Here is a 16,305-nt window from a genome sequence, read left to right as displayed (position 1 = left end):
ATGTTTTATTATGTAAGCAGATACGTGATGAATTATGATACCTGTATACAACGTTTTATTACATATTAAAAGTTCATATCCATTTTCAATTCTAGTTATGATGTAATTGGTGAAATATTGGTGTAGGAATATGGTATACAAATAAACTATATGTTTTATTTAGCATTATATTATACAAATATTGTTTGTTAAACTATACTATAATTATCTGTGTGGTGATATAATATTTTTTTATATATAAATCTTAATATGACTCGTAGTATATTTTTCTGTAGTTTTATATTTACTTTGCACTAAATATCAGTTCCGTATAACCGTTACCAAATAGTCACATCCCTACAAAAATAATCAAATGCATCGTGTTTCTCCAGTGATATGCCTTGACAGCGCATTTTAATTTCGGCTGCTAGATCCATCCATCCCCGAGGTGTTCGCTTGTATATGTGTATATTCGAGGCACATCTGTTTCCACAGAAGTGAGATCTTGACGTGTGACACCGGCTTCTTATTTTCCGGTGTTGGATGAATATTTCGATTGTTATCAATTTTCTAACGCCTTTCACACTCGAAACTAAGCAGGTTGGACGGTTAGAATTGAATATCAATAAGTAGTTTGAAATAATGATGCATGAGATAGAGGGATAAGTTTGGATTGTAAGCTAGTATCGAGGCAAATATACATAAATCATCAAAAGTTACGAATTAAGTATATATTTTATATTTATACAGATAACGACATTGTTTTGTTGACCAAAGGAATTAAGATTTATTGCAATCCCATCTCTAGAGTATATTTATTATAATGCTCTAAATCTAATTTTTTGGGTATTTTTTAGCCTTAATAGCAATACAAATAAATAAGTAAGTAAATAAGTAATATGCTTTATTGTCACTGAAAATTGTACAAATTTTATGGACAAAGCTTATAACAATAAGAAAGCAAAAAAAAAATCAAAATAAGAATCGTTTGTACTTTAAAAATTAAAAAAAAACAACAATAAAATTCCTCCAAACTTAAACATAAAAAATACTACCTAATTAAGAACCTACAAACTTCGTAAAATGTACCTAACAAAAAATAAAAATTAGGAAAGCAAATTAATAAATTAAGGGCTCAAATATTCCACCTACTTGTGCTAAACAGTAATCAAATCTGTCATACAGATTTCTACTCCTATTTTGGAGTAGGGCTGGTGTAATGCTTGCAGAGAAATGAAGTATTTTTGCCCTTAATTCGACTAGGTTTGTGGTCCTTTCAAACTGATCCCTATAAATGTTTTCTTTGAGAAAACTCCAAACAAAGAAATCGTTACGCGCTAAGTCACAGGATCTAGCGGGCCATTTAATTGTACCAAGTGTACTTATCAGTCGATCAGGAAACGTTTGATCGAGGAAGTCAATAGTTGCTCTAGAGTTATGAGCCGAACACCCATCCTTTGGAAATAAACCTCCTGAAAATTAACGGGAAGGCGTCGAACTGCCGGAATGATCTCATTCTGTAAAAGTTGTAAATATTTGGGCTCGTTTACATTTGCACCGATAAAAAATGGACCGACAATATCGTCGTCTAACATCCCAGTCCAAACATTTAACTTTTGCGGATGCTGCGTTCGCACTGCAACACTGAGGTGCTTATTGCAATGGATGGATTGCGTTTTTTATGTAATGAAAATGAAGATTCGTCAAAAATCAAAATATTTTTTAAAAAGTGTACATTTTCATTCTGTTTATCTAACATAATTTCACAAAACTCCATCCACCTAAAGTTATCTTCCGGAAACAGTTCTTGTGTTGGTTAAAACAGTGATACCCATTCCTTTTGAGAACTCGCTGGACAGTTCGAGGATTGACATTATTTTCCCTAGCAATTTGTATACTATTGCAGGGCTCACTAGCTTCCACAAAAGCACAAATATCAATATCCCTGTTTTGATGCCCTCATCAACAGGTCTAACACGTGGTTCATTACCTTCATGACACTTTTTACAACTGTTTACACAGCCTGAAGTTTAGGAATGTTTAAAAGGTATTTTTAACTGTTGTAACACTTGGTGGGGATTGGGGGTAACATGTCACAGCGATTGTCATCGTGTTGTATGGACAATAAAACAATGTCGTGATCTGTATATAGCGGTACCTGGTATGGTATACATACTAGTTTAATTCGTTCAGTAAACTTGCTGGTATGAAAAATTGCTTTTATTTCAAAACAATTTTTTCAACTGAAATTAATTGAAATATAATTAATTTTTTCCAGCTTCCAAAACGCCACCTCGTGATCAAGAAAAGCTCAAAAGAAGGGATTTGAAAATAACAACAATACCATATGTAAAAGACTTATCAGAAAAATAAAAATGATACGAAATAAATACAATAATTTCCAAAAGTTGGAAATGATACGTGGTTTGTAGATTAGGTTGTGCCCCCAAAAAAAATATAAGAAATTATCACAAGAGATTGGATATTCGTGAAATATTAAATATAAATAAATGATCAAGTACAAATATAAATATGTCCTTACCCCAGAAGAGATTTAAATATTACAAATGAATTTATGGACTAAAACATCAGCTCAAGTTAACAAAAGATGCAAAAAAAACATTACCACCTTCATAATTTAGAAGTAAAGATAACATGACAGAAGCCAAGAGTTGTGAACTGTCAAATATCTTGTATCGACTTGTAAGTAGGTCATAGACATTATATATATGTCTATGGTATAGATAGGGGAAATAGAACCGAAATAACTGAAAATTTAAAAAGATTATGGCAGAATATTTAGTAATCAAAAATTGAGCGCCAATTATTACAAAAAAAACAAAGAAGAAAGTTAACAAATCAGTAATTGGAATAAATTAATTATTTAAAGAAAAACAACAAACATGTGACGTTTATAACGTTACAAATGATTTGAATAATTAGCTACGAAAAATTAAATGAATGCTGTTAATTATTTAAGTTTAGAAATTAACAAAAATAAATCTAAAATTCCATTCCACAATAATTTTATTACTTGCCTCTTAAAACTATAAAGCTAAAAGCCTATTAATATCTATTTCTTCCCACACGCGCAATAAACTTTATAATAAAAGTTCTTCTCTTAAGTCACTGTAAAATAAATATCTTTTAATATGTATTTAACTATTAATGTGGAGTGTTCCGATAATTTGGTGTAAAACTACTGTTTTTAGAATGACCGGATTTGTGTCGTTTTTTGCATTTACTGCTCTTTGCTTTGTCTCTTTCTATTATGTTATCTGTAGCGTTGTTCGAAAATTTTCCATAATTAAAGCTTTATTTTAGTTTTGTTGTTGGTATTTCTCAGTAACTGACATTTACGTACATATTTTATTTATTTTTATGATGTGATAGAAAACATATTTGCTTAACCTATGCCGTTTTTACGAGATAATTATTTATTTTGATTTAAATTAGTTTATCTTTTTTACAACTATATTTTGATTGTTTCAGATACGGAATGGATCTCAATGGTGCTAGGCGAAAAAACGCTACCCGAGAAACAACAAGTACTCTTAAAGCATGGCTCAACGAGCACAAAAAGAATCCCTATCCGACAAAAGGAGAAAAAATCATGTTGGCGATTATCACCAAAATGACATTGACACAAGTTTCCACGTGGTTCGCTAACGCCAGAAGAAGACTGAAAAAGGAAAACAAGATGACGTGGGAACCGAGGAATCGAGTCGAGGATGATGATAACAACAACGATGACGACGACCATGATCATAAAAGTACTGATGGAAAGGATATAATTGGTGAGTTGGGCTATACTATTTTTTATAATGTTGTAGAGTACTTAAAAATAATCTAGATTGGATTTGGCATACAAAAAAAAGTTAATGGTAACATTAAGTACATAACAAATTAATTTATTATTAAATGCGTCAAAAATAAATTTTAAATAATCCAATTTTATAAATTACGTAAGACCTTCAAGGCGTAGAGGTATCAATTTCCCCATTTCTATGACTAGTTATAAGAATGTGTTCTTTTATTGTTTTTATTCTTCGATATTCTGATGAACACAAAATTTTCTGTTTATCAAATTGTTCACTTTTCTTCGATTTCATGCATAGATCTTTAAAACATTGGATCCCTATAGGCTCTATCACAGAAATTTATTGTTGATTGAAATACGTCTGACGTACTATACTTAAAAACTCAGTAAGCAGATTTTGTAAATAAATATCCATGAGCGTTAAGCCGCGTTGACATGGATAGTGAATCACGAGCGTCTCTGGGTGACACGAATCTAAATACCTTCACGACCGTGGTCAGGCCTCGTTTCTGAAGAGAGTTAACACGGCAAATATTTGCTTCAGAGGCAAATATGCAGAGCTTGCTAAGAAAGTGTATCAAGTTATGTGTGGAGTAATAGCAGACAGGATTTCACAAAATTTGGCAAGAGAAAGAAAGAAAAAGCAATGGTTTACAAGGGAGTTAAGTCAACATAGAACTACTCATACTAATTTAATTAAAGATATCTCTCAAGTACCGTGAAGATTTTAAAAATTTGCTTAGAAATACAATTTTAAATATGAGGGAAGCGCTATTAAGGATAGGCCAAACTTAAATTGCAAATAACACTTCTATATATAACTAGTGGAGACTCTTTTAAAAATTTAGAATATTTATCTGTAGTCGCCACAAATCATCCATAAGTACGTTTTTATGAGAAATTTTGGATGCAGTCTGTGATATTCCAAACGAATTTATTATATTAAACTTTATTAGTATTTCATTCTATTCTTATTATTTTATTGTAACATTGCTTTTCACATTTTTGCCAAAAAACTGGGGTGTGTATACCATTAATTTATACCAAACCGAGGTGCGTGTAGTCCGAAATAGCTTCGCTTTCCTTTCTCATAGAAGAGGTGCGTACAGGACTGTATTAGTTTGCGTACATACACAGAAGACATACACACACGTTAAGTAGGAACTAAATATAAAAGAAAATAAAAAATAATTAATAAGAAAAATACTAATATGTGTGGAGGGACGTAACATTCCCACCCAGCAAATGCATATTTGAATTATTAGTCTATATAGGGCATAGCTTCACTAAAGGTCGCCTAAGTTCACCATTAGCGATTTGTACGATAGCTACGCAAGTAATACTATCTTGTCCGAAAATTAAAGTTTTAATTCGACCTATTTGCCATTATAAGGGAGGCTTGGTCTCATTGCGTATTAGTACGAGTGTACCTATATTAGGATTACCCTCATTTTTATGCCACTTTGTGCGTTGATGAAGAGTATGTAAATATTCCCTGCTCCATATTCGCAAAAGTCTGCATGTAGCAACTGCCAACGACTTAGCCTATTTAAATGAACATCACTGTAATCCAGATCGTGAATTATCTTTAAAGGTTCTAGTTTAAGAAAATGTCCAGGTCTTAACACTGAAAAAGCATTTGAATCATTACTGACAGGATATAATAATTACTTTAAATGAATTTCAATTTGGAATCAGAGGACCATGGACAAATTTAATTACTATGAGTGTCAACACTTGTTCAAATGTTTATTTAGGTGCTGGTATTATTTTTATATGAAAATAGGTTACATGTAAAATTGATCAGTTAATATTTATATTGTGTGTGTATGCAATTAAATTACGGTACCTGTGATGTTGAACTAACACTCCTTAGTGCACTAGGGGAATTCAGGGGCCAGAGTCTTCTACAAGACTGAGGTGCGTGTAGTCCGAAATACACAGAAGACATACACACACGTTAAGTAGGAATTAAATATAAAATAAAATAACGAAATTTAATTAATAAAAAAATAACAATATGTGTGGAGGGACGTAACAGCTATAGTAATTAGAAAGTAATATTAAAGCTAAACGAGATAGAGACAAATAATATACCGATTATGAGAGGGGTTAGAAAAAGCCTTATGGTAACAAAAAAAGGAAATATTATTAATGGCGAAATAATAAACAGTACCAAATTTGGAGGTACACGGTGCTTGTGGCTAAGAATGTGGAGGAGCTACTCGATGGAAATAGCGAATGAAACTAAATGGATCATACATCTGTATGGGCAGCAAACGGAGAGAGTGAAAAAATATAAAGATCTGGAAGCCTATATTAACTGAATAGAACCCAGACTAGGAGATTAGGATACGATTAGAAATGGCAAGGGAAGCATTTTTAACATTCAAGCTATTATTATGTGACAGAAATCTTAACTCGTCTTTAGTCTTTGTTGGCATATAATATATTTCGTAGCATCGTCGCTGAAGAACTCAATATTGAGTTTTTTAGCAATTACGGCTTTACCTTTATTTTTCTTTGTACACAACTCCGTGTTTAAGCTAATACGATGTGATTGGTTCCTGTGTTTGCCAAGTTTAGAACCCTTACATCTAATATTTTCGAAGGGTAAATATTTCTGTTTTGAATGACGTAATCTTTGGTTGACTTTTTTCTCTGGTGTTCTCAGAAGTACAGTACGTTAAGTTTTGGATTAGATATTGCACACTACATACAACGCTAAAATCGGCAACATTGCCTCTCCGATCTACTTAATTGTAATTCTCCGATCCCGTCCGACAGCTAGACAGAAAACGAGAAAACCATTTAGTAACACATAATAATGCATGGGATATACATTTCCGTCCGTCGATTTTGGATTTCATTACGTATGCCCGGTTCATTTCTTATAACATAAACTCGATAAAAATACACTGACCTTTATAAGGTGGTGTATTTGTATCGATTTTTAATAATGTAAACAATTTTTTGTCATCATCATCATCAGTAGCTCGACAACCCTTTCTGGGTCCTGGCTTGTTCTAGGATTTTCCGCCATTCTGTTCTGTTCCTTGCTTTGTTTTTCCAGTTGGTAATCTTAAGTGTTTTCAGGTCTTGTTCCACTTGTTCCATGTATCTAAGTTTGGGCCTTCCCTTTGACCTTCTTCCTACTGGTGTTTGTCTCATAATATGTTTTGGTGTTTCAGTCTCCAACATTCGTTCAACATGGCCCATCCAGCGCAGACGTCCGATCTTTATGGATGTTATGATCTCGGGTTCGTTGTATGCTGTGTACAGTTCAAAGTTATATCTTCTGCGCCATATGTCATTTTCCTTTACCCCCTTATATATGTGTCTAAACAATTTTTTGTGGTTGAATTAAAAATAAAATCGCATTTCATCAATAAAAGATTCATTAGTGAATAAAATGTTTTTAATAAAATTTGGTTAATCATTAGCCCTCGTTATTAGAGTTTCATAAAACTCCATTCTTCGAAAGTAGTCGTCTGGATAAGGCTGCTGCGTTTTCGAATATTTAAAATTCTTGTAACCGTGCTTCTTCCATACTTTTGTTACAGTATCATTGCTAACATCTAACTCTCTAGCAATGCTTCTACTTCTACTACGCTACTACTTGAATCTACCTCGATTGTTGCACACATTTGTGTATCCCAGTATTCTCTTACCTCAAATTTTTTAGGGGACACTTCTTGAGCGTGATATTTACTGCAATTTTTAAGGCAATATCAACTCTTAAAATTTTTAACAATATTACGAATTTACTGTATGCAAGGAATTGGTCTCCCCTCAAAAAACACAGAAAATAAATCTAGACACTGTTGTCCAGAATTAACACAGAAACAAAAAATAGTCGACGGCGAGTAGTGTTGCTATTTATAGTGTGTATAGTGTATATCTAATTTAATACTGAAGGTACTCTTTTGTTCGGTTATGAGGATAAAAAAGTATTATTAATTCGCAGCTCATTAAGTGCGCAGAATTGGATAAGTTTAGTTATGCATTACTTTAAATACCGGAATATATTATTTCAAATGAGCCACAGACATAGCATCGTATTTCACATCAAAGTTGCCCGACGACCGAGACTTCTTGACAGATCAAGACTTGTTGTTTAGCAAAACTGTTTACGTGTTAAGCACCGACCGTAAATTACGAGAAATAGATGGCGATTGAATTGAAACACAAAACACCTAATTATTTTTTATAGACATAAACACTCTATTAACCTTCACCACTTATCAATTAAATATCTAATGAGAAAACACGCCGTGGTTCAGTGACTCTTTCGGCAACTGTTTACGTTAAATAAAATATTTTATTACATTCATTATATGTAGATTCGAGAGGTGTAAACAATACTTCACACCTAAGAGCCCAAAAGAAGCCGTTCTGAATTTTACGATCGCTATAAAAAAGTATACCCTATATTTTCACCAAGTAAATTAAAAAGGAAAACGGGCCAACTGAATTAAGATGTATTAATAAAATTTTTAATGTTTATATTTCTCGTGTGTGTTTTCTCGTAAAAACACTATTAAAATATAATAAAGTATAACGGATGTAGTTTAAGAAGTTACTTTTGATTTCGCTGGGTGATTATTTTATATAGCTGTGATTTCGTTGCCGAATAAGTTAGGTTGAATAGAATTTTTAATACATTATAGAATGAAAAAATCAATTCTTCATTGAAAATTGATTTCGCGCTCATTTCAAAAGTGTTCATAAACATTTTTATTGTTTAAAATTACACAGGTCAATAAAAAAAAAATTATAAAACTTTTCTTACAAACTTATGTGAATCCTATGTATTTTTTGGCGCTAAAAAATAATCAGATTTTACGTATTACCTACAGTTTTCCCATAATATAACACCGGTTTATTCTACATTATAATAATTTAAAAAAGACAAAATACCGAAATACATTAAAATGATAGATTATTAGAATAAAACCTTCTATATAATTCTTATCTTGTAATAGTCTATACAATCATTTCAGGAGTCAATGCTTTTTTATTTTCTTTCTTTTTCCTGTAAAAATTCTCAAGTAGCTTTTTCTCTTATACGAGGCACTCTGTTGTTTCCGATGAAGTGTAAAACAGTAATTACCCATCGTGTTGGTGTTCCAACGTCCCTGGTATCGTTTCTCCATCACCTTGATATCCTGGTGGAATCGTTTGTCTTGTTCTTTATTGACATCACTCAGATTTTCAGACAAAAAGTCAAGATGTGTAGTCAAAAAGTAGATATAGAGGATCAATAGACATCCCAAATCTTTAAACTTATCTAATAAATTAGCAGGACAAATTAGCAGCAAAGAAATGACAGGTTCTAGAAAACGTACAAGAACGAATATTCTTAAAAATGATAAAGGGGATATTATTACTGATATGAAGGAGAGATTATGTCACTGGACCAATTACATCCAACAACTATTTAATGATGAAAGAGAAGAACTGTCATTAGAAATCACCGTGGATACCGGACCACCAATATTAAGAGAAGAAGTCATCTATGCCACCAAAAACACAAAAGAGGGTAAAGCTACTGGACCAGATGATGTGCCAATCGAATTATTAGAACTCATCGATGAAGATGTTATTGATGTAATGGTTGAACTCTTTAATCTAATATATCAGACTGCCACAATCCGCAGACAATGGCTGCAATCGACCTTTGTAGCAATTCTCAAAAAGCCAAGTGCAACAACTTGCTCAGATCATAGAACAATAGCTTTAATGAGTCACACACTTAACATTTTTGAAAATAATTCACAGCAGAAATGTTCAAACTCTTGAATATGAAATTAGTGACACACAATTTTGCTTTAGAAATTGTATGAGTACAAGAGATGCTTTGTTCGGCTTGAATGTGCTGGCTCAGAGATGCATGGACATGAATTAGGACATGTACTTATGTTTTGTAGACTTTGAAAAGGCATTTGATAAGGTTCAACATAAAAAGCTGGTAGATATATTAAAAAGCAAAAATATTGACAGTCGTGATATGAAAATTATATCTAACTTATATTGGAATCAAACTGCCAAAGTAGGAGTTGACAACCAGTACACCCAAAATATTAAAATACAGAGAGGAGTCCGCCAGGGTTGCGTGCTGTCCCCAGTACTTTTCAATGTTTGCAGTGAAGCGGTATTTCAAAAAGCGCTCTCAGACTCAATAGAAGGTTTATCTATCAATGGAGAAGTTTTGAATAACTTACGTTTTGCAGACGATACAGTAATAATGACGGATAACAACAATGATTTACAGAGCGTAATGCAACGCCTTAATGAACGCTGTCATGAGTACGGACTGAAGATAAATTTAAAGAAAACTAAATGCACGATCATGACTAAATCTGCACATGCAAATATCCAATTGACTATTGAAGATACTGCAATTGAGAGTGTTAATAACTATAAATACTTAGGAACATGGATAACATCAGATGTAGAACAAACCAAAGAAATTAGGACACGCATTGAAATAGCACGTGCATCATTTTTTAAACTTAACAAGTTTCTTTGTTGTCGGGATATAAGGTTGGAACTACGCCTGAGAATGCTTCGATGTTACGTGTTCACTACTCAACTTTATGGCTTGGAAGCGTGGACACTAAAACAAATCCATCTGAATAAGTTGGCCGCCTTTGAATTTTGGTGTTACAGAGGAATCCTACGAATATCATGGATTGAAAGAATGTCAAACGTGGAAGTAACTAGAATGATAGGAAATGGGGCGGAAATGATATTAACTATCAAAAGTCGAAAACTTGAGTACTTAGGACATGTGATGAGAGGGCAAAAATACGCATTATTACAACTTATTATGCAAGGCAAAATCCGAGGAAAGCGAAATGTGGGAAGACGAAGAATATCCTGGCTTAAAAACTTAAGGGAATGGTTTGAATGCAGTAGTGCAGAACTTTTTAGAGCGGCAGTCAACAGAGTCCGCATAGCCATGATGATTTTCAAGCTTCGATAGAAGATGGAACTTAAAGAAGAAGAATAAATTAGCTACTATAAGCTCGTAGTTAGGGCCTTTCACATTACCTAAAGGTTGGTTACAACTTTTTTACATGTAATCAAAGTTTTTTTTCCTTAGTAGTCATCTTGGTTATAAAGGTGGAGTTGAACATCATTCTATTAATATCTGGTCCTACAAAAACACCTTCTTTTAATTTGGCTTCTGATAGATGGAGAAACTTTCCACTGAAGTACTTGAAACATTTTCCATCTTTAGTCAGGGCCTTGTCAAACTGTTTAATTAAGCTTAACTTAATACATGGAGGCGAAAGAGGGATCTTTTTTGGATCTACCAAAGTTTTGTATAAAACGTTCTCCTCGCCAGGTGTTAAAACATTTCTTATGGGCCATTGTTTTGTGGACCAGTGTTTATCTCTTGCTCTACTGTTCCATTCACAAATAAAACATGAAAACTTTGTAAATCACTTTTACTGACCAAGTAGCACTCAAACATTTATTATGTCTCCACAGATCATCCAATTGTGAGCTGAATAGCTGATTTTCTGTAGAATTGTGTCAAGATTTTCATATGTTTTATTCATGTGGACTGAATGAGCAATGAAGTGAAGCATAAGTGTTCCCATTGTTTGAGAGTACAGCTTTTAAACTTGTTTTTGAAGAGACTATAAAATCCCTTCAATCATCTTCATTATACACAATAACAAACCCATTCATTAGACCACCAATATCATGATAGTAGACCAAATCCCCTTTCTGCCTAGAAAACTGAGCAAACTGTTGATATCTGTACCTGTATTTGTAAATAGATGTACCAGGCGACAATAAATTCTTTTCTTTTAATCTTAAGCCAAGCAATTCTAATTTTTTCTTTGTTAAACCCAAATTTCTTACTAAATTATGTATCTCAGCTTGTGTAAATAACTGTGATTGTAAATTTACTGAAGCACACTGAAATTTACCATCACTTCTTGGACCACTTTCATCAGATTTTGATTCATCGCAATACAGCAGTGAAAACAGAACAGCTCCCTGTGGTACTCCTGCTTCCGGAATTCCAACTTCGGATAGGTTCTATGCAAATTCTGAATTTTTAGCTTGCGAATTACGAGGATAGTACATCTATCATGGCATTGCTTCCTTTATACCAGACTCTACCGAATGCTTGGCTTAACTCTAGGAAGGCTACTCCGATATACCGTCTATCGTTGAAACCTGCTATCTGGATCGAAATCCGAATTGGGCTTCTGGTAAAACTTGTAGTCTTTCTGTTTCCTTTTCGATCTTTAAAAGTGTTACTCTTTCAGTAATTTTGCTGACTGCTAGCAGTAAGCTTATAGGCCAGTAGTTCTGTGGAAAAATGCTGTTTTTTCCTGGTTTGCCGATTGTGGTTAAACGGGCTTCTTTCCATTGATTAAGGGATTTTCTAAATCTCATTATTTTACATATTTCGATTATATATAATTTTCAACAAGATCTTAATAGCATTTCTCATCAGGCTATTCGTCTGAATTTAGAATGTCTCAAGTAGATTAAGGTTTTCCAAATTGGCGTTATCGTCGAATGCTAAAGATATATTTTACCGAGCTCATTGTTAATACGGACGTTTTATTAAGGATACAAAAAGAAAAATACCTGTTAACCACAATAAAAACAGACAAAATCGAATACTTAGGTCACATCATGATGAACAGCAAAAGACATGGATTGCTGCAACTAATTTTACAATGAAAAGTGGAAGAAGAACGAGATCCAGGAAGGAAAAGCATTTCTTGGCGGAATAATCTACATACGTAGTTTAACACAACAATCATCAAGCTTTTTAGAGCAGCAGTGTGCAAGGTACAGATTGCCATGATGGTCGCCAACATCCGAAACCACTACAAGAAGAAGAGAAGTCTCAAGTATCTGTCATTATTAACGATATATAGGATAATTAGATGATAACAAATTAATGTTGTTTGTCAATTTTAGGGTCAAACGGTACATAATTTGAAAAAATAAATTTCTGATATCTTTAGCGAAAGAGAATGGGCGAATAGACAAATAATTATCTCACTAATTTGACAACTACATTTATTCTGTTTTGCAAAATAAATTATGTAATCTGTCTCAATGTACATTGATAATAATATTACATAACTTTTTTGAATATAATTTTCACCTGAAAGTATTATAATAATTTTTAAAAATATTTAAATATACTGGTTATCTAGGTTTACCGTATTTAATTTCTTTCGTTGTTAAACAAAAATAAAACGAAAATTATTCCGAATTTGCTTAAATTAAGATGTATGAATAAACTACTTTTTATTTTATTAATCATAAAAAGACCACTAAAACCGAAATGGGTTTATAAGAATTATCACTGATTTCAAGAATAGATTGTTTACTTCGTTATAGCTATTAGAAACGGAAATAATTTATACTTGGAAATAATATAAACCTGTCCTCATTATTCGTCCTAACTCTTTTTTTTTCTTTATTCAATACACGTTTTATTTGTGGAGTAACCTTTCATTGAATATCAGTCTTTTTTGTGCGTTTTGAATAATTTTATTTACGGTTTTATACAGCAAAATTTAAAATTAATTATTTATATACTTAATCTTTTTTCCTTGTTTCAGATTCCAAAGATTCTGGTACGGCTTCTAGTGAAGATGGCGACCGACCACCTCATTCGCGTTTAGCAGCTGATACGGCTAGCGAATGGAGCGAATCGAGACCTGATAGCGGACCTGACAGTCCTGAAATTTATGAAAGACCACCTCATCCTGCCTTCTTACCACCTAGATCATCGGGTTCTCCACCTCAACTTTCCGCCTCCGTTTCAACTAAACCGCGAATTTGGTCATTGGCGGACATGGCAAGTAAAGAAAGCGATGGACCCCCACATTCCGCAGCTTCTACCTTGTACTCCACAGCGGCAGGAAGATTAGTACCCCCTTTGGGCACAAGATTACCTCCGCCTGGACTACATACGGCACCGTATGCCCGACCACACGATTTTTACAGAAGTCTTTATAACCCTGCGGCTGCGCAACACTTGGCAGCAGCTAGTGGAGGATCCCCCGACGCCACCCTCCTGGAAACTTACCAAAGAACCTTAGGGGCTAACCTAATAGCAGCGCAAAACGCTAGTGCAAGTGTTGCCCAATCCACTCCTTCCATTTTTACCAAAGCAAGTGTCGCTGCAGCCACGTCTAGCGCTAGCAGTCTTCCCCTCGGCCTGACCACTGCATCGAGAATGTCACCGTCTTCTACATCCTCTTTATCATCTGGGTCGGAGACCCCAATTAAACCTGTGGCCTTGAATAAGGCCTGACCTCCTTTAGTGGCGGCAGGATTGTGGCCTTGATCTACCTCTTTGAGTGTGCAAAAGCCATGTGGACAATAACGGACACTTGTCTCCTTAGTGTGCTGTACAGTAAATGTGATATATACCTTTTGGTTCCTTAGTTTATGGCACTGAATATATGGAAAAATTAACGAAAACAAGATTCATAGATTGTTTTTTCTTTTCATGATTTTTCCAATTCGTACATATTCTTTTCAGCTTCGCTATAATTTTGAAACTTATTAGACATTTTAATAATGTGAAAAAAAAATGTTCGCAGTCGTTTGAATGTTTGGAAACTAAAAAAGTATTATTTATTTAGTATTAACTTCCTTGTAATTATATTTTATTCTTAAATTATTATAATTCTTTAAACTGCATTAGGCTTATGAGTGAATGAGTGAATTTGTATAAATTATTCAAAAATTATCAAAGTAGACATTATGTTTCCAAATATTTTAAAATACTTTCAAATGAGGTTTTGAAAGTAGTATGGTATAAAACAGATAAAAGATAATATTAAGTGAATCTTGTTTTCTTAAAATTTCACCCTGAAGATCTGCCTTAGTTTGCGAAAATTGTAAATAGTCCCAGACTGCCATTGCGCAGCAGTATAAATCTTGTATCTATGTATGTACCTTACTTAGTATAGAATTGTAATTAAAATATTTGTTATTATAATGTGTAATAATAAGAATAATCTACTTATTAGATCGACAGATCTGAATATTCAAAGATTTAGCATTCATTGTACTAAATTTAGCCGGTGCACGCGATATTGTCAGACATATCTTCGTGAATAGTTCCATCTTTTGAAACGTGTACTGGCATTGCAATAAAGTGACTCGTTCATTATTTAAATAAATTTGTGCTTTATTTTCGCCTTACCAGTTTCCTAACCACCTAACTAAACATGAAAAATCGTCGAATTGTTCATATAATAGTTACAGTATATACTATAGTAATAACAAAAAAAATTGTAGAAGAAGGTAATAACTGAGTCTTACCGAGGCCCTGATTTAAAGGTAAGTTTTTTTTTTTAATTTCTAAGAAAGTTCTTACAAAAAGAAAAAAAATTAACATTACGTCTTAGTAGTCTCCCTTTTTAAATGCGTTTCATAGTTTGACAGCAATCCCAAACCTCTACATAAGAATGTAACGAACAACGCAAGCATTATTTGACGAATAACGATTATTTAGGCACACATAAAAAAATAACAGAATAAAAACTAAAAACTTATCTCAAAGCGTTGTTAAAGATTATTCTCCGGGTGTTGTTAATAACTTTAAAGCTCACAACTTCAAATAGATAAACGGATTTTTGATCCCCTACCCCCTCGTATCTTTTGAACAATTATAGAGATATACAGGGTGTTTCAAAAAAAGGTAACCCCTGAAAAAATAATTGAGGTTTGCTTAGTAAAAAATTTTTGTAACGCCATTCGTTTTCAAGATACAGGGCGTTGAAAAAAAAAAATTTTACGCATTTTTTACGATTTTGCCGAAACTACTGGCAACATTGTAATGAAATTTTATACGAATATGTTTTGGACGCTGATACATCCTATAAATTTGTTTTTATATCTGATTCTCATAGAGGGCGCTAGTTACACGGATCGTACTAAGTATTAGTCAATATAACTTTTTTAAGAGTATAATTATTAATCAAAATTTCAAGTAAACTTAAATATCATTCAATTTTACACGAAAAAGGTACTCTTGGTAAAACTCGATACTGTGTACCGTTTTCGGAATATTTTGATTTGAAAATAATGAAGTAATAATTGATGCTGGTATAAAATAGTTAGTAATTAAACAAAACTCACAAGAAGAAATTTAAATTAATGACTAAGAACATAAAATAAAATTCTGTTACAGTAAGTGTTCACAATGCCCTCCGTTTTCGCGAATACACAAGTCTATTCTTTTTTCTAAAGATTCCATTAACCTTCTAAACGGTAGGGGATCAGCTATGATGTCATTAAATTGACGTTGAATTCTTTCTTCCAATTCTTGGCGTGAATTTACCTCTGTAGCATAGACTTTTTCCTTAATATACGACCAAATTGCGTAGTCCAAAGGGTTAAAATAGCATGACCGAGGAGGTCAATGAATCGGTGCTTCTGCACCTCTACCAATCCATCGATTCAGAAAATGATTACTCAATCAATTACGACACCTT

At 33.2% G+C, this 16,305-nt stretch overlaps 1 protein-coding gene across 1 annotated transcript in view; it reads left to right on the top strand.

Annotated features, from left to right (window-relative positions):
• Positions 1 to 14,982, top strand: part of mirr (iroquois-class homeodomain protein mirror) — a 148,385-nt gene extending 133,403 nt beyond the window's left edge. The window contains exons 4-5 of the mRNA XM_072537946.1: positions 3,472 to 3,776; positions 13,414 to 14,982. Of these exons, the coding sequence (XP_072394047.1) occupies positions 3,472 to 3,776; positions 13,414 to 14,111 (1,003 nt within the window). The 3' untranslated portion in view covers positions 14,112 to 14,982. The remainder of the gene's footprint in view (positions 1 to 3,471; positions 3,777 to 13,413) is intronic.
• The last annotated feature ends 1,323 nt before the right edge of the window (positions 14,983 to 16,305 follow it).

Source organism: Diabrotica undecimpunctata, chromosome 7 (genome assembly GCF_040954645.1).
Source record: "Diabrotica undecimpunctata isolate CICGRU chromosome 7, icDiaUnde3, whole genome shotgun sequence".
Lineage (NCBI taxonomy): Eukaryota > Metazoa > Arthropoda > Insecta > Coleoptera > Chrysomelidae > Diabrotica > Diabrotica undecimpunctata.
This window is presented reverse-complemented; position numbering and strand designations above follow the sequence as displayed.